General features: G+C 36.7%; 1 protein-coding gene across 3 annotated transcripts in view; it reads right to left on the reverse strand.

Annotated features, from left to right (window-relative positions):
* LOC149563149 (putative plastid-lipid-associated protein 13, chloroplastic) overlaps window positions 1–19,301 on the reverse strand; it is a 238,218-nt gene that overhangs the window by 107,023 nt on the left and 111,894 nt on the right. For 2 of the 3 annotated variants that reach the window (XR_016364024.1, XM_089826545.1), the window contains exon 3: window positions 2,446–2,529. The exons of the other annotated variant lie outside the window; for it this stretch is intronic. Coding sequence is in view for 1 of the 2 variants with exons in the window: in XM_089826545.1 (XP_089682671.1) it covers window positions 2,446–2,529 (84 nt within the window). In the remaining variant the exon portion in view is untranslated. The remainder of the gene's footprint in view (window positions 1–2,445; window positions 2,530–19,301) is intronic. 3 annotated transcript variants of the gene reach the window in all.

The raw sequence follows: 19,301 nt of genomic DNA on the forward strand, positions 1-19,301 counted from the left end.
ATGTGTACGTTTACGTAAAGTGGCATCATTAGATAAAGGCTTATTATTATTTATTGGTGTCACTTTATTTTAATGTACATATGTTCGTACTTAAGTGTGAATAATAATAATTAAGTAATGAATTCATTAATAATTTCATCAAAGGCATGAATTATAGTTTTAATTTTTAATTGGTTGTTATATTGTTCTTTTTAATAGCTCATGCGAGTTCCATATTACAACATGTTATCAAACCTAGTATCCTTGCCAGAGTGGACTTAGGTCAAACCTGTCGATTCAGATGATTGGACTATTCAACCATCCCCTTCCGATGATCCTGTTTAGCAATGCTTCCCCTCTCTTCAGTCTTCTTCCCATAATCATTCAAAACAACATTCTCGCCAAAACATCAATTCAAGATTTATAAATGGTTAATTCAAAATCATCTAGTGACTGTTAGAGATTTCATCAATGTCAGAATAACTAACTCACTTTCACATGATCAGGAAAAGAAATAAATCAATACAACGGCTATAATTAACTAACTCATTTTCACATGATCAGGAAGAAGTAAATCGACACAAGGACTATAATTAACTAACTCACTTTCACATGATCAAGAAGTAAATCGATACAACGACTATAATTAACTAACTCACTTTCACATGATCAGGAAGAAGTAAATTGATACAACAGCTATAATTAACTAACTCATTTTCACATGGCATTGATTCGTTAAATCAATGGCTAAGTTCAATTGAAAAATTTTAGGGCAAAAATTTGGGATGTAACACAAGGTCATGGTTAATATGAAAGTGATGGTGTGATTATATGTTATGGATGCAATTATATCGATCTGGATGCATGTATGTAGGACATAATTATACTGCTGTTGTATATGTAGGTATGGTAGTGATGGCTATTATGCATATGCATATGGCAGAGTGTATGATGGTCTCATGGATGGATGTGTGCAGGGTGATGGTATTTGCATATACAGATTTACTAACTAAATGTAATGCATATCATGGTGATGACTGCAAGATGATGGTTTCTACAACCAGTCACCAAGCCATCAGCTCATTGTATAGCCAACGTGCTATGGTGGTCTTTACATGCAATAATCGATGGTCACTTGTAGATAACATCATAGCCATGTTGTCTACATGGTGGATAGATGTCTCTGTGATTGCCAAGCTCCATCTATCATCACAAGTTTATTTCTTTGCTATAAAAATGCAGATTATGTACAAAAGATAAGGTATGCTCACTCCTTTATAAACTTATTCATTTCATAATGTTGGGATATCACAGAAGCTGTTAAGTCGCTACTTCAACTGCCCAAGTCTAATTGTTAGGAAGATTTTTGCAAAGTGAAAAAATTGGTCAGGTTAGGAGGTCAAAGGTTCCCCTTAATGCATGCTAGAAACTAGAAATCCCAAGCACAATTCTTGCATATGATCATTGAAAAAATTCAAGTCATTTCAGGAATTGGGGCTCGATTCTCCCCCTTCCCTCATACCTAAAGTTGCATCCAACACACATGAGTGCCAAGTCTAGTTGCCAATGGGTTTTACAATTTTGGGGATAGGGGATCAACCCTTCACTCTACCATATACCAAACATGCAATTTGCAAATGTCAAACACCAAGTCCAAAGGGGCTAGTGAAAATCGAGGGTTAGGAGTTAGAATTCCCTCATGCCTCTTTCCAAATACAAAATTCAACCATCACTAAATACAAACTCAGATCAGCAACTAGTGTCAATACAATTTAAGGGATCGGGGTTTGGCCCTATCCCATGTCACACGCCAGAAATTGAAATGTTCACAACAATCAGATCTCTTAAGACTTTGAAGACACTTTAACAAGTTTTCTACAATCTCATCCTTGCAACAAAACATCAACAACCATTGACATCAATGACAACAATAGTCAGCAACCTTTGACATTAAAACATCAACAATCAACAATCTTTGACATCAACCATAATATTTCAAACGGTTACATATCTTTATTGCTCATTCTTAAATGTCGCTCAACTCTTCTCTCTTAGGAGTTAAAAAATTCCTTCCTCTAGAGCTTCCTTGTATGTTCTTTGCAATTTATGCATATGTAATATAAATGAGTGTAAAATATGTACCATTGTGGCAATATCTTTTCTGATCTACCACTGTTGGCTTACTTCTTGAACCATTATAGGTTCGCATATATCTACAAGAAAAACTGATTGTTTTGCAATCACTGATGGGGACATAAGTGATGACATCTCCAAGCATTTCTATAGTCTTTAGAAAACGAATAAAATTAATGTTTATCAATCTCTCAGGCTCAGTATATTGTGATAGCAATTAAGGGATTCCCATAACTGTATCCAGATTCCAAAAACAGCTTTAGAATATATGAATAAATCATTTTCTGGTCACGGTAGATTTTATAAGAATTCTCAATAGTTTAGAGCACCTACTCAAGCATAAACCTTGCAGCCAACAACCCAGGACTACCCCCTCCAAACCACTGAAACCGCCAAGAACCTTCAAGAAACGGTGACCTGAAAAACCAACACAAATACTAAAAATTGCTTTCCATAGGTATTGACAATAAAAATGATACCATGAATATGAACTGAAACAATAACATGGTAAGGTAAAGTTTTTCCAAATAATGTAATAGTGGGATAAAAAGAGCTGATTTACATTATGTAAAAGGTTTCAAATTCCAAAGACCTCTTTGCACTTTGAAAATCACAACATCTATAATGTTACCTAGAGTATTCAAAAAAATATTTCACCTTATACCATTGCTAAATTCCCAAATACTGAAAATGAAGATTAGTCATCATAATACTGAAAATGAATATAATCATCATAGTTACAATTACTAGAGATCATAAGTAACAGAAGAAATATAAATTTAAAAAAATGTGTACCAACCACAGGATAACTACTTAAATTTAGATCATTAGGAATTACAGATCCCAACTTTCTCAATATTTAAGTAGAAAATAGTATCTTGAGGAAAGCGATTATTGTTGCTGAGGTGAATGTAGGCAGGATTGCCAGTTACCATAATCTATGTGAGTTTTTAATGTTGTAGTGCTTTTTGTTTTAGACATAACCCTTAATATAAATCACCAGGTTGCTATCATGACCTATGAAAGCATTCTTTACCTTTATTAAATTTTGTCATAGAGAACGTTTTGTCATAACATAGCTCTTTAATACAACTTTAAAGCCCGAAAAAATTCTTGGTTGCATTCTTAAGGTTCACTAACCTCTTCTGGTAGATTCTAGTAAGTGTATTGTTTGTTCAAGGCATAAAGATAGTCCAACTTCATTTCAAGAAATGGCTTAAAAGCATTATAAGCCATGTCCACGAATTGGAAGTTCATCCTATCATCAAATGATTAGACGTCTAGAACTTCAAGATTATTTTAAACAAACTTCTCTAAGATCTTAATTATATTATTGCAAACCATTATGCTCCATGTAAGTGTTCATGATATGTCAAAGAGCATAAAAAAATTCAGGTTTTCTTAAGTAGAAGTTCTATCGTTACTAATAAACAGCCTACTAATCTGTAAAGGGTTCTCTTCTTATTGCACATCATCAAAAGGCAAAACCGTAGTAAGCATCATACACTGTCACGCAATCCCTGCCAGCAATCGAATATGATTTAATTCCTTTCTGATCTCTTCCTTCTGGTAAATACCAAATATAATTTCTAATCTGTCATTCTTCCATGATGTTTTGAGAAATGGATTTGAATCCTTTATATATCTTTGAAGGTTGAATGTTTTGCATGCTTTAATGGTGAAGGGATGTAACTTTCGGATTATCACATCTCTTCACAATTAATACAAATTGACTTGTTCTACAAAACACACATTTCCACCTCTAATTATCATTTGTTATCTTAAAACATATTTGTCCAATTGCTGCTTTGTCTAACCCATTCACTAATTTTCCATGATGCTGTTTGTTGCTAAACACCCAGTAGTTTGTTTCGTCGTCAATCAATTTGATGACAGTGATAAACACATTCCTTAGCAACACACATCTCGTGGCAAATTCATGCTATTAGTTTGGCTGCTTTCTTTAACCTGACCAGCTGATAATATACTAACCACTCTTTATTATTGAATAACTAATCTATGGATTCAGAAATTGCCAATCATAACCAGTTCTTAAGCAATAATTCTCTTTCAACATACAAAGTGATGACATCAGCATGCTTTCTGACTATTACTTTCTACATCATAAGATGTCAAGGATCGGAAAATCACTCCAATGACAACACACTATATTTGCCACTGATATCCAACAATTCTAAGAATATTGATGCCTGTGTCATTGTCTTTACTAAAGTCTTATTTGTTAGTCATATATTCATGGATTTTCTATGCTCCCCGATTAAGGACATATTTGTGCAATTTGTAATCAATTGAGGATAAGCCCTCCGCAGGGATATTCATGAACAATAGCAGTAGTATTCTAAATTCTCCACTGATTTTCAAGTGGCTTCGAGCTTCTACTTGCGTCAGCATCCTTCAAGATTAACTTGCCTCAAATTCTAACATTTGACTCTTATTATCATGGTGCTTGAATATATAAACATCGCTGGCAATAATATTTCGATTCTTCACATGGTAATTGCTGTCATCCTTCGCCACATGTACTCTTGATTATTCCAATAATTGCTCTTAGTTGATAATTGTTTTTTACTAGGTCGATTTACAAACATCTTAGATTTGATGATTCTTATCCATCATTTAGTGCTTCTTCAATTCAATCATGATTAACAATATACAAGTTAACATCTCTCATTAATCAATGTTTAATTGATATTCCTTCTACAATAAATGCCTTAAACTGTACCATTTATGTGATTATCACTTTTGCAATTTTGTCTCTCAAGGACTTCACAAAATTGATGTAAAAATGATGGGAATAAAGTTAGGGTTGCAAATGGGGGACATGTCAGATTTTCAGGAATGATAATGTGGTATGGGCAACATAATGCTTGGTCTCGTTTTAACCTTTCAATAGCCAACACAGACATTATCACGATGATGAGCTATAGACAATTTTGAGAAGGCACAATTTGGTTAAGTCACATTCCCCCAGGGGTACCATTGGATAGAGGCTTTGAGCACACGATAATGTTGGAGGAGAGAGCCAAGCCAGTCATCAAGACTCCTTATAGGCATCCCAAGACATTCAAGGTTGAGAAAGAGAAGGCTACTAAGGAGCTTCCTGACATGGAACACATCAGCCTTGATTGAGGCGTCTTACATCTTCAATGGCTAGGTGAAGAAGCACAGAACCTTAGGATGTGCATCTACCAAGCCCTCAACAAGAAGATGATCAAGAATCAATACCCCATTTTGTAGATTGATGAGTTGTTGGATGAGCTTCAAGGAGCAATCTACTCCTCAAAGATTGATCTCAGATCTGGATATCGTCAGTTTTGAGTATGGGAGCAAGATGTTCACAAGAAAGCCTTCTGATGACACTACAATCATTACAAGTTCCTAGTCATGCCCTTTGTATTGACCAATGCACCAGCTACTTTCCACTCTTGCATGAACTACATCTTCACAAAACCAATTGCAAATGTGATATCTCTTGTTTTGGATCAAAAGAACATACATGTAAATAAATAAGGGAAGCAAAACTAAACATACCTTGTGATGTATATACATCCTGCATAGTATTTAGTTGTCATCATTGCATTTGCATATTTACAAACATTCCCACAATGCACTCATTCATAATGTATCCACATACATTTACACACATACACATACATACATACATGGCAAAATCATACATAAGCACCATGTTGAATTCATTGACATATGTTGAAATCATTGATACTTGTTGAAGACATTGATATATATGTATACATGGGCACATCCATGATTGTCATCATTAATATATGCATATATACATATATGCTATGATGATGTAATCATTCAATCATTCTGTCATGTATGAAAATATCCATACAATAATGTGTTCAGTGTCATAATCAGAGATGGCATCATTATAAACCATGATCAAGTGTCATTCCCGATCCATGGGTAATTGGTAATTCATGATTTAAAATGGTTACTCATAATAATCAGTAATTAAATTGTCTTAAAATGGATAGTTATTGGCACTTGGCAATTTTACCATTACATATGATTAATCATGGCAGAAAACATAACAAAAGGTGACAACGATTCATTATGCCTATTCAAATGTAATATATGACCAAAGCCAATCGGTTATAAAAGACATGAAAGAAGAATTGATTTTATATTTGTTCCTTTGTGGACTTTTACTCATCAAGCATAAGGTTGCTGATGCAAACTCTTACATATTTAAAGTGCAAGTATTCTAACAGCAGATCAGAGACGGCAAAATAACAGAGCATATTTATATTTCCATATCAGAGAAGGCTCATAGGAGCAGATTTGCAAAAACATATAAAGAATATCAGAGACGGCATCCTGCCATTGATCTCCCTATCACAGAAGTGTACAATTCATTGTATATCAGAGATGACGGCTGGAAGGGAATGTGGATGTTCTACATTATCATATCAAAGACAGCCATAGAATCACATTGAGAGTCGAACTATAATTGCAGACATAGCCTTGTAAGATTCTTGTATTCCACTGTGGCATTGGAATTACAATTTATAAATATAAACATATTATCCATCTCAAAAATATTGTCATTGCATTATACATTATGTGTTGCTGCATTACTTTACATCTTGTATCACATTTCATTAGTTCCTTTAACTCATAATTGCATTTGGAATTACCAGACATATTTCTTTATTGCTATTGCATTCATAACACTGCATCAGTGCCCACTGGTAAAAGGAATTTTGTAATTCACGTAGTGTCCTAAGAAAAATAAAAAGAGGACATTACAATTGCTATCAGAGCCCACTTTCCTGCCCAAAGTGAATGAGAAAACCCTTCTTAGCATATAGCTGGCAAAGGAAAGAACAAATAGAAACAATAACGGGTGAAGAAGGAAACTTGAGAAGCAAGGTGGAAAATGTGATTCATGAACAAAGGGAATTGCAGAATAAGCTTAAACAACTAATTGATGTTCTCAAACAAACCACCCTATCCCAAGCCTATGAGAATCGCTGGCATTATGAAGAGCAATTAAAAAATCAGACCCCATGAAACAGAGCTCTAGACTATGGCTACCTAATTTCACACCACCAGTAGGGAAAACAGGAAACAAATTATCTTTTGCCCAAATTCAAGATCAGATCAAACAAGATTGAGAATTAGGAGATATGGATATTGAGATGTCTTTTAAAGAATATCTCGAATGGAAGATGAGTTTATGCCTCGAAGGGGTAACAAAGAAGGATTTTCAGAATTGAAAAAGAAGGTTGGGAAGGCGAGTATACCCTACTTTGACAAGTCTGCAGAGTTATCAGCAAGAGCTTGGCTGCGAAAACTTGACACCTACCTGCAACTGAACCCCGTGGAAGAAGAAGAAGACATAAAATATGGAGCCCTACATCTAGATGGAATAGCACACGAATGGTGGCATCATGGAAAGATAAACTTGGGGCATTCTAGAATCACCCCCACCTAGAATTCACAGAAAGGCTTATTGAGAGGTTCAATAGCAAAGATCTCAAACTAAACTTTAAAGAACTCACTCAAGTCAAACATAGAGGCAATATTTGTTAAAGTAACTAAGATCGTTTCTGCAAATGTATAATCATTGCCATTGTAATTGATGATTTCCAAATGCAGATTTGGATCTCATATAAATATGAGAGGAGGAGACATGTCTCTATAGTTAATCACCATTTAGTTTATAAATAACTATATGTATAACTCACCTTTAACATATATATAATATTAATATATTAACCATATATGTAATATAATATAATATTATTATATAATAATATATAATGCATAATATATAATATATATTATACTACATACATAATATATATTATATATATAAGATACTTATCTTAAGGACAATTTATCATCAATAAGGTAGCTTTAATAAAATCAATCCAACAGAGATTACAACAAAGTCATGTCCCGTAGCTTATGCAAGTCATAGACACACACACACACACACACACACACACACACATATTCTTATCAGTAATATGAGACATAAAACAAAGTTCATATAAATCATGAATACAAATACTCAATGTACTGAGTATATCACTTCGACTAATGCTATACTTCAACACTCCCTCTTAGCAAGGGAGACGTAACAAAAAAAATTTATGAGACATCAAAATCAAGGATGTCCATGCACAACATATTATCTGACTTTAACACTCTGAAATAGTGACTCGTCAAATAACGACAATCACAATGTTATGAACACTATCATAACATATATTATGATTTCTAATTGTTTGAAACAATATCTAGAGTAATCATAATGGATTCGTTATCTATGATCTCTAATTGTTTGAAACAATATCTAGAGATGTCCATGATAACAAGCCTATCATTTGCAAGATCATCATCTTACGAAGATTACCTTCTATTTGTTCCTTATCATGGTGTCCGGCAAAATCCGGCCGAAATAACCATGATAATAGGTCTACTATTTACATGATCGTCATCTTATAATGGTTACCTTCTGTTTATATATGTCAATGAAAGATTGTCGCCTTTCATTACATATCATATGTGAAATAGTAACTACCATAAACCTAGTCATAGGGTGGTACAAAGGGTTTTCACCTTATATTTCTCTCTCATAGAGGAGAGCACATTATAAAGAAATTTCTCTTAGAACTTCTCCTCATAGAGAGGATATCATCCACAAAGGATTGCATCTCAAAAATTTCTCCCTCTGAACATCGATCCTAGGAAGTTAGGTCCTCTTGTTACTTCCTCAGAAACTCTCTTTACCCAAGGATGCATGTCAAACTCATCACTCCCTCATGATATACGTAGGAGTAGGCCCATCAACATCATGTAGTCATCTACATGTATTTCTAGACTCCCTTTGAGTATCAATCTTATAAGCTCCAGCATTGCCTTCAAAGAAGTGTCATACTCCCTCTTAATGTAGAAGAATCTCATAATCTTAGTCATCAAAGATGTTTTCTTCAAGAGCCTCACTTTATCCATCTTAATCATCAGGGTCTTTGGAACTACTATCATTAGATTTAGTATGCACAACATTTGGTAGCATATGTGAAGTACCAACCTTCTTTTCCTATAAGAATATCCTCAAACATAAAGGAAAGATCAAAGCAAATAACCCTTATAGTATGTATAAAATTACAAATAAATGAATAGATAAATGTAAAAGATGCAAGTGCTTATCTGCCCATGAGGGTCATGGAATATCTCCTTTTCTAAGGATGGTTCAAGTGGGAATGAAACATTGCCTATTATTCCCCCCACAACATAAAATTCTCACTCTTATATCATTGAACACTTTTACATCACATCAAATTTGACTTCTTTCTAAGTTCCAACTTGCTCTTTTCATCCATTGAAGCTCCAAACATTCATTAAGCTTAATAGTAGAAGCTAACACAAGCTCGTCCACAATGTGCCAATATCTTGATTGAGTATGATTGTGCCACTTGAATGACTCTACAACTCATAATTCAAGTTTCATTTATCAAAGAGAGACTCGTAGATAGTTTAATTTAAAGTGACAACTTTCTTATGATGTACACAAGGGGTAGGCTCATTCACATAGTTGCATGAATTTCATTCCTCTTGACTATTACAATTTATCAATCACTGAAGATTCCATCACAACATTTGTTTAATCCCTCGGAATCAATATGATCGATATCACTGACAGTTGACGAAACCATATCCTCTATCTGCTCCCTCTCTTTCAAGGTTGCCTCTGATGAAATGTCAAGCTCGGTATGAATCTCAATCTCCCTCTTCCAATAGGTGGATCCGCCTTGTACTCGAGGCATATGAACTTACCTAGCCTTTTCTCTTTATAATTATTGTTAGGCAAGCAGTTCGTCCTTTTAATAATATTCATATTAAAGATTTTGCTCTCTTAATATTGGAATCATATACCTTATCTTCGTCTTTCCGAGATAGATAAGTTCTTCACACCATTTTCCTTTCTTGAATTCATTAATATATGGTGTTAATAATGTTTATCGTGGGAAATGATTTGAGGTGTCTAGCTTTACACTTTGTCATATGTTTCCTTCTTAAGATTGATTTTAAAGCCTGAGACTTTGCACACGAATCTGAGACTTTGTGCACAAAACTCCAAGGTTTGATGTATAATTTATTTTTATTTTTATCTTCCCTTCCTTCCAAGTCACTGTTAGATCCACCGTTGCAAAGCACGAGCACTGCAAAGTCCTGTTCCATGACCATTCTCGAGGCACCGCATTTGCAATGCTTGTGGCTAGAAAATTGTGTGAAGATGAAGGTCTCACCTTGGAAAGCCATCAATTCAATCCTCCATTTGCGTCCATACCACTCGATAGAATAAAAGATGAGAAACTGAAATTAGGGTTTCTTGTCGCACACATCTTGACACCCGGTTTGGCCATGGCCGTCAAAGTAAAAAAGGGAAATCCTCTATTCATGATGATTTTGCTTCTCTTAGCAAATGTATTCCTTATATTTATGTCAATCAGACTGATCATATCTATTCTAATTATGTTATTTACTTCGGAATAGGGAATGCATGGAATCGATTTTTAATATGCCGATGCCCTTTCAACATAAATGAAATTTTCTTATGTTTAAGACGTTCTCCCTTGTTGTAACAACCAGATTTCCAAGGTCTTAATTAACAACTAACATACTCAAAGAAATACAGATATTACTTCATTTTCATAAGAAGACAGAGAAATCAGTTACGTTCATATGAAAGAGATTGACGGTTAAAATTAGTTAAACAAAATTTTTTAACTAAGCACTTAAAACACCATTAATGAATTTACTATAGAAAATAAAATCCACATACCATGGAATTTGAACCAAGAAATCATTGTAAGGATGCTTCTACAATCACCCAGATTAGTCCACAAATACTACCATAACAATATCATATAACTTCCATCCAATACCACTATATCAAAAATCAATTGACGATTACCATTAAATACCACTATATAAAATTAGGGCATCACATACCACTGTATCAATTAGGGCATTGATTACCATTGGATCATTTAGCGCATCAGATACCACTGTATCACTTAGGGCTTCAATTACCATTGGATCATTTAGGGCATCAGTTACCATTGTATCAATTAGGGCTTCAGATACCAATGAATCAATTAGGGCTTCAGATACCACTGCATTATTTAGGGCTCTAGATAACACTGTATCATTCCTTTCCTTCCAATTGCTTTTTGAGGCAATAACATAAGATTAGAAGATATGCTCCTATTTATTATTCATATAAATGAAAGGTTGATATAACAATTCATTAGATAAATCTGTCTCTTGCAACTAAATGTAAAATAACTGTAACGATGACATAACTCAATTAATCTTACCTTAGTCTTGCCTATACATCATAAAAATAAAAATACATGTTCCAACAAATAATTGAGTGTAAAGCTTATCTTTGTCTGACACATATCCAACATCTTGTGGAGAGGTCAAACATTGTCAGGGGCTTAACCACCCAACCTCAGACCTTAACTTATTTCCCACACAATCTCTAACGAGAAAGGCCCTCCCTACCCAGAATTGGAAACATCTGTCACCTATTGAGCATCCTAGTATTTAAACACACCATTTGACTTGACAGCAGGAGGATACAATAAACAGGATCATGCATGCGCTATTAAATAATTCAAACTAAAAATGATAAACATTGTTATATCATATCTAATTATGTTTCATGTTATTGCGGAATCCTTTCTCTCACCTCATCACCCTTTTCCTTGGCTACACAACTGGGTGAGTCCCAGGTGTTCAAAATTCTCAGAACAACTGGTTCTTTTTGTTGATTCTCAACTATTTCATAATTAACATATACTCCAACTTATCACAATTTGTGATTTGAAAGATTATATTCTTTAAAAATTTCAGAATTGATTGTTTAATTTTAATATCCATTGGCATAAGGATCTATTCTGTGGTTACTTGGTTATCACCTGCCATGAACAAGGCTAAATTAAATAAGTTCAATCTGTAAATTCAAACAAGATATCATCATGATAAATATTGAAACTAGCTGTAATTTGCTCTATGCATAGATTCGTTGCTTAGTATGCTTATCACAACTGTGACCAGAAGATTATGTTCTTGAGACTATTTGGAAAATATCATTGGATAGTATATTTCCTTCCAAACTTTAATGCATTTGGAAAAATGCTTCCATAAGGGTTGTATCTAATTTATTATGAAAGTTAAAAGAAGAGGACTGTTAACAAAGGACATGGAGTATGCAGCAAACTCATATTGTAGCTTTGAAATAAATTTGGAAAAGAAAGAATCTTGTGAGCCTAACTGGCTATTATAAAATGATATTGAAATAGCATGACCTGATGAGTAATTGATATTGTTCAGATGAACCCGAACTTAGATTTGTCCTCTCCAGTTATGTTGAGACGTTACTTGCAGAGTATAATCCAATTTGCAGTTACAACAGACGTATCAAATGCAGATGGCTTATTCCTCAATGGCTGATATAAATGGCAAACTACCACTTGCAATGGACGTTTAAATCTGGTAAATATAGGGGACTCTCAACTCACAGAATGGTGTGTAATCGGGTGCTAAAGGTGGCAGGGATAGTAAGAATCATGACCAAGTGTGGAATGAATGAATCCGACTCCTTTCTTAGTTCACATAAAAAGGAACGAGTCGTGACTTCTTGGCTTCCATCGGTTAAAAGAAAGATTACATGCCATTCGAATTTCCAAGTAATAAATTAATTTATCATGCCAAGTGTTAATCGGTTAAAAGCAAAGAATATAAAAATGGAAAGAATAGAGTTGGAAGATTATAATTCAAATATATTATTATATCTTGAATATTATTATAATTTTTATATATATAATTGTACATGTGAATATATTAATGAGGTGACATCACTTTATTATTATAATATAATGGTGGCCTTTTTAGATATCACTTTTTTCTGGCTACAATTAGATATCCATTGCTGACAAAGATAAGCTAAAAACAATCTTTGTGGTGGAAGATGGAGTTTATGCCTACAATCGGATGTCATTCGATCTGTGCAATGCCCCAACAACATTTCAAAGGATCATCCTGCACATTCTCGATGAAATGTTAGTAAGAAACTTCAAGGCTTTCTTGGACGATTGGTTAGTTTTCAGCATGGAGGACAAGCACCTAATTGCACTAAAGGAGTGTATGGAGAGATGCACACGGGCACAACTAGCACTAAACCCTAAGAAGTGCAGATTTATGGTGCCCTAGGGAAAATTGTTGGGACACAGTATGCAAGGCAAGCTTGAAGACAGACCCGGATAAGGTCTGAGTGATATTGGAAATGCCACTTTCAATGGACATGACCGAAGTAAAATCATTCCTAGGACACATTGGGTACTACAAAAGCTTGATTAAAAATTTCGCCAAAATATCTTACCCTCTTGACAGACTAACTTGCAAAGGAGAACCCTACAAGTGGGAAACAGAGCAAGATGAAGCTTTCCAGGGGTTGAAAACACGACTAGCCACAGCACCTATTCTAGCTTACCCAAACTGGGATAAGGAGTTCCACGTACATGTTGATGCATCAAATTTCGCCATCGGAGCAACACTAGCACAGACAAGTGATCATGGATTAGACCATCCGGTTTACTTTGCAAGTAGAATCTTGTCGAAAGAAAAAAGGAACTACAACACAACTGAGAGGGAAGCCCTCAGGATGGTGTATGTTGTGCACAAGTTTAGGCACTACTCACTGGCAACCCCATTCGTGTTTTGTGTAGACCATCAAGTTTTGCTATATTTGGTGAATAAACCAATCATTCAGGAACGAATAAGAAGATGGTTACTTCTCCTACAGGAATTCACATTTAAGATTATAGTACGGCCCAGAAAAAGCAATGTGAGCGCAAACCACCTCTCTAGAATCAAGTAAGGTGAACCACCTAAGGGAGTCAATGATGACTTTTCGAACGCACAATTGTTTCAGATTATCGTACTTCCATCATGGTATGCAAGTATTGGAGAGTATCTTTCAACAAGTCAGTTCCCTAGGGAAATGCAACCGAATGAAAGACGAAAGCTCATATTGAGAAGCCGAACATTCCAATTGATCAACAGGCTACGATGCAAGATGCGACCTGACCAAATCCTCCGGCGATGTGTTCTTGAGGAGAAAATACTGAGAGTATTTAAGGGAAGCACATGAAGGGCTCGCAAGCAAACATATGGGGTCAGACACAAGTATGTGCAAGATACTTCTCATAGGATTTTGGTGGCATACCGTGCACAATGACACTAGGGAATGGGTCGTTGGATGTGACACACGTCAGAGAGCCGAAAACCACTAAAAAGGGATTTTATGCCCCTAAACCCCTCACATGCGTAGGAACTATTCGAACAATGGGGGTTGGACTTTGTTGCACCCCTAAATGTAAGCAAAACCCGCAGATGTCAATACATTGTCGTAGCAACAGAGTACCTCACAAAGTGGGTAGAGGCACGGGCCCAACGAGATAACTCTGAACTTAGTATGGCAAGATTCATCTATGAACAGATCATTACAAAGTACGGCATACCAATTCAGCTGACAAGTGACCACGAAAGGCACTTTGTTAACCATGTCATCAAATTACTTACGACGGAATTTAAAATCTACCATTCACTTTCAAGCCCGTACTACCCAAGAGCGAATAGACAAGCAAAATCAACAAACAAAATCTTGGTTTCAGTGATTTGTAAATTGTGCGGTGTTGAAGGTGAAGATTGAGAAGAGAAGTTGTCATCGACATCATAGGCTTACCGTACCTCCTACAAGATCACCACGGGACATACTCCATTTCAATTAATGTATGGTCAAGAGGTCATAGTACCAGCAAATTGATGGTACCGAGCTTACGAATAGCAATTGAAAACAAGTTGGGAGACATGGAGAGTATCAAGGAGAGGTTATATAACCTGAATAAGCTCAACAAACGGAGACTACAAGCACAATGGGCTACAAAAATTTCACAGCTTAGGCGCAAGGTCTGGCACGACAACCATTTGAAGCTGAACAAATTCCAACCAGGCCAATTAGTATTGAAATATAACAGGCGTAATGAGATCAAACTCGGTAAATTCAAAGTGAAGTGGGTCGGAGCATATAAGATCCGGGAAGTCGGTGATAACGGAGCGATCAAGCTATGGACGTTGGACGAGAAGGAAGTGGTCTACCCAGTAAATGGTTCAAAGTTAAAAATTTACCACCAGAGGAATGAAGCCCCGGGAAATGATGATACCTAGATGAATGATTCAGATCGAATGTGAATAATTAATAATAATAGTAAGTAAATAATAATAGTAATAAAATACAAATATAGTCGATTACTGGCAAACAATAATGATGTCAGGGCAATATATTAACATATTTGGAGTCCACCATTTATTGGACGACACCTAGTTAAGTTAGAGGAATATACCATACGCTAGTGTGATCAAAACACTGTACAGAAACAATAAAAAGCTAGACACCATATGGTCAGTACAAAGAAAATTCATCCGGCTTTTGAGCACAAGTCGTACAACATTAAAGGAAGGCGTAGTGCACCGTACGACTGTACTACGAAAATGGTAAAAGATAAGATTCGAAGAGCCATACACCAAGCAGACACCATACGGACATTAGCCAAACACCATATCCACATTGCACCTCGTACGGCCAGAGAAAGTATACATCGTATGGCCAAGGAGGGAACCGTGTGGTCTTGTCTCTGAAACATTGTAGGTCTTTCAAGACACCACCGTACGGACATATGATAGACACCAAGCACGGGGTCAAACCGTATGACAAAATTTAGAGAGTATCACACGACAACAGGAAGTGTTACTGTACGGATCTGGGGAGGAAGTCACAACACCCAAACATATAGAGAAGAACGATATTGTACGGTCCTAAAGCCAGCAAAGAGAATAGCTACTATACGGCCTCAACAAAGCATTTAAGGGAGAAATATTTTCGTTCTTATTTACTAGTCCACAAATAATGTTGAAAAACATCAAAGTGAATGGATCAAAACAAAAATTGGGTGAAGTGTTGGACAAGAACAGAGGTGAGATGAAGTGAAAAGCTGGACAAAAACAAAGCGCATTCACAAGAGAGATTGTACGACAGTCAATGGACCCAAAGGCATACCACAGGGGCACAACAACAAAGGGCACCGTATTGAGGTTTTTGGCAAATAAGTTGACACACAAAGAGCAAGTTGTCTCTGAAACCATCAATTACAGGCAAGGTGTGAACCATCCCTATTGTACGAATGGTGAAAGAAAGGAAAAGAATATCACGGATGAGTTTCTAATTGCAATTTTCTTTAAGTCAAAGGTACTGTATGCCCCAACTTTCAGGCGTTGAAGGAGCCGTACTATCTGAGCCATCAAGAGCCTTCCATAGGAGTTGTATGGTGGAGTTGTTTCAAAAGAGAAGCAAAGCTCCCTAACCGTTTCTTGCACATAAAAAGACAAACGAGAAGGTAGTTATGGAGTCAGCTGGAAAGAGAGCCTAGAAGAAAAAGTTGGAAGAGGATTCAGCCAGTAGTAAGAGGATGAATAGAAATGTGAAGATATTGCCTTAAGTTGTCCGCATTGCAGGAGGAACAACATGAGAAAAAAGAAGGGCAAGCAAGCATAGGCGATGGCTGCAACCGTGCAGCTTGCGCCTCAAAACATACCTTTTGAAGGCATGAATGAGTTAGAGTGTAGGAAATGGTGGTAGGATACCCCCAATAATCACCAGGTAAAGAATAGCATAAGAAAGACACAAGTAGAATGGGCAATCCGAATGCCAGACTTTTGCATTCGAGAGTTTGAGGGCTTTCTGCACACCATGATCGACACTTATGACAAGTTGTCCCGAACTAGCTCATTTTCCTACCTAGGGCGAGACTTGGTAAATTCCTTCAGAGCAGCAAATTTCACTAGGGTATTTAGCATACCCAACCATGCACAGGGAGGCAGGAAAATTGATGGCAAACCAAAGAAATTGAGTCGAGAGGCAAAGGCGTGCCTAATAGAGCTCATGTGTGGTAAACTGTCTCAGCCAAAAAAAAAAAGCATTGGTGGACACTTCTAAAGGCAGAGGACTAAAAAAGTCTAACATTCAAGAACTAGAATGGCGTTGCCTCATGGACTTGGTTAAGAGTAGGCTTATAGGATCGAGCTGCAAGTTTGATATTTTTTTCCAATAGTGGCAATGATGAATGGGATCATGAACGAGGTGTATGACTAGGCCGCATAACTTGTGGAACGCATGTATGAGTTCATGACGCTATAGCACAGGACATTTTGAATGCCCCATTACGTCCTTGGATTGTTCCTTGATGCTATGGCACAGATGATCCCCCTTGACAGGCTGGAGGTCAAGCCTGGCCCACTCACTCCAGGTGAGCCCCCCATCATGCAATGGAAGCATTTAGAGACACTACGCGGGTAGAAGGCCACAGTTGGGTAGAAATGACCCAAGTAATTGTTGGATATATGCTTGAAACATGGGAATACAGATAGCGGTCAGCATGAGATGTCATTCGACGATACCAGTGAGACGAACAAAGACTTCGAGGATATGGAGGATGACGAAGAGGTTGAAGTCATTACTGCAACATTGCTACTATTCCCATGGCCTACCCTCTCAACGACATCTCATTTGGCCCTTGTGGGTACGCATATTTCGAGTTTTGGACAATTCAGGCAGCCCATAGTTATGACCACTGTCACAGTAGCAGCTCAACGAATACTCGTAGGGATCCCAACCATTCCGAAGGCAGTGGCTACATTACAGAAAGAGTCTCACACATCATCAACTACAGCCTTACCAGACGAGGTGATGGAGATACCAATGCATGAGGTACCTGACAGTTCAAGGGCACCTCAGGTTCAACTAGAGGTAGTTGGTTTAGATGCGATGGTCACTATAGATGTTGCGTTATTGGCTCCCAGTGAGGGCACTAGTTGTGATATTTCGTACTTGGATTGGATGTAGGAAGCAACTTTGATATGTGTGTGCGATTCTAAATGGTGTCTGTGGCAATTCAATAATTGATAGTATGGTATCAACTAGGTGTATGGTGGATGCAAGTGACCATACAGTGTTGACACTGGTTGCATGGTGGAGGCAGAGGTCCGTACCATTGGTGAAGCCCGTACGGTTGGTGACACACTATGCACTGTGGGGAAGATTTGATGTTCGTACTGAATATGGAATGGGATGGACGTACAATGAGAGTAGTGGATTTGGGTGTACGGTATGGGTGAGGAGGTGTTCATACGTTGTTGGGGAAAACAAGTAGTACGGCCTGAGAGGGATGTTCGTACAGCAGCAAAGTAGGTGTAATAAGACCGTACGGTGGTAGGCTGTTATGGGTGTGCGGAATGGGTGTGTTGGGGGACCGTACGAAATGCAAGCTAGGGAGGGGGATGATTGTGATGGAACTCTAAATTTTGGAAAAATTGGAGCTTCCATTCAAGTGTTATTACTTATTTCCCATTATTTTTCTAAAGATTGACTAGGTTTTGCAAGGTGGTGATACACTTATTCAGCTATATCGCAACTTTATTATTGAACTTAAAACAAAGATATTGATCGGAGAAGTGGCAAGCTCTTGGATTTCCAAGGAACCAATAGATTGGTGACTCTACTGGGGAACTATCAATCAGATATTTTGGAAGTTTACCACTTTGGTTTACAAGAGATTTTTTTAAAAAAATATTATTTTTTCTTTTTACTTGCCCCATTCAAGTCCACCAATAGATTGGCGACTCTACTGGGGAGAGCTTCTCGCAACAGGCATTGTGAAGTTACCAAAAGTTTCAGCTTTCGTAAGACCAAAATCAGAAGGTAGTTATATCAATTTGTTTAGAAGTGTACTCTGCTGGAAGTGAGAACCCAAGAAGATCAATACATTCCTTGAAAGAGGTAGCGACTCTATTCAATAAAGTTTCAGTCGATAGCTCTGTTGAGGGAGAAGACTCGGAAGGAAATGTTTCAATCACCCAACATGGAGAATATGTACTATGATCAAGAAGCGGACCTATGTTACACCATGGAGGAAGCAGACATACACCCACTTGATGCCTTTTTCAATCTAGAAAGATATGAAGGCGAGACATCGGCACACTTATTTATAAGGATGGTGGATATT

This window comes from Cupressus sempervirens, chromosome 4, assembly GCF_028749045.1.
Source record: "Cupressus sempervirens isolate cs-2001-9-10 chromosome 4, ASM2874904v1, whole genome shotgun sequence".
Classification (NCBI taxonomy): domain Eukaryota; kingdom Viridiplantae; phylum Streptophyta; class Pinopsida; order Cupressales; family Cupressaceae; genus Cupressus; species Cupressus sempervirens.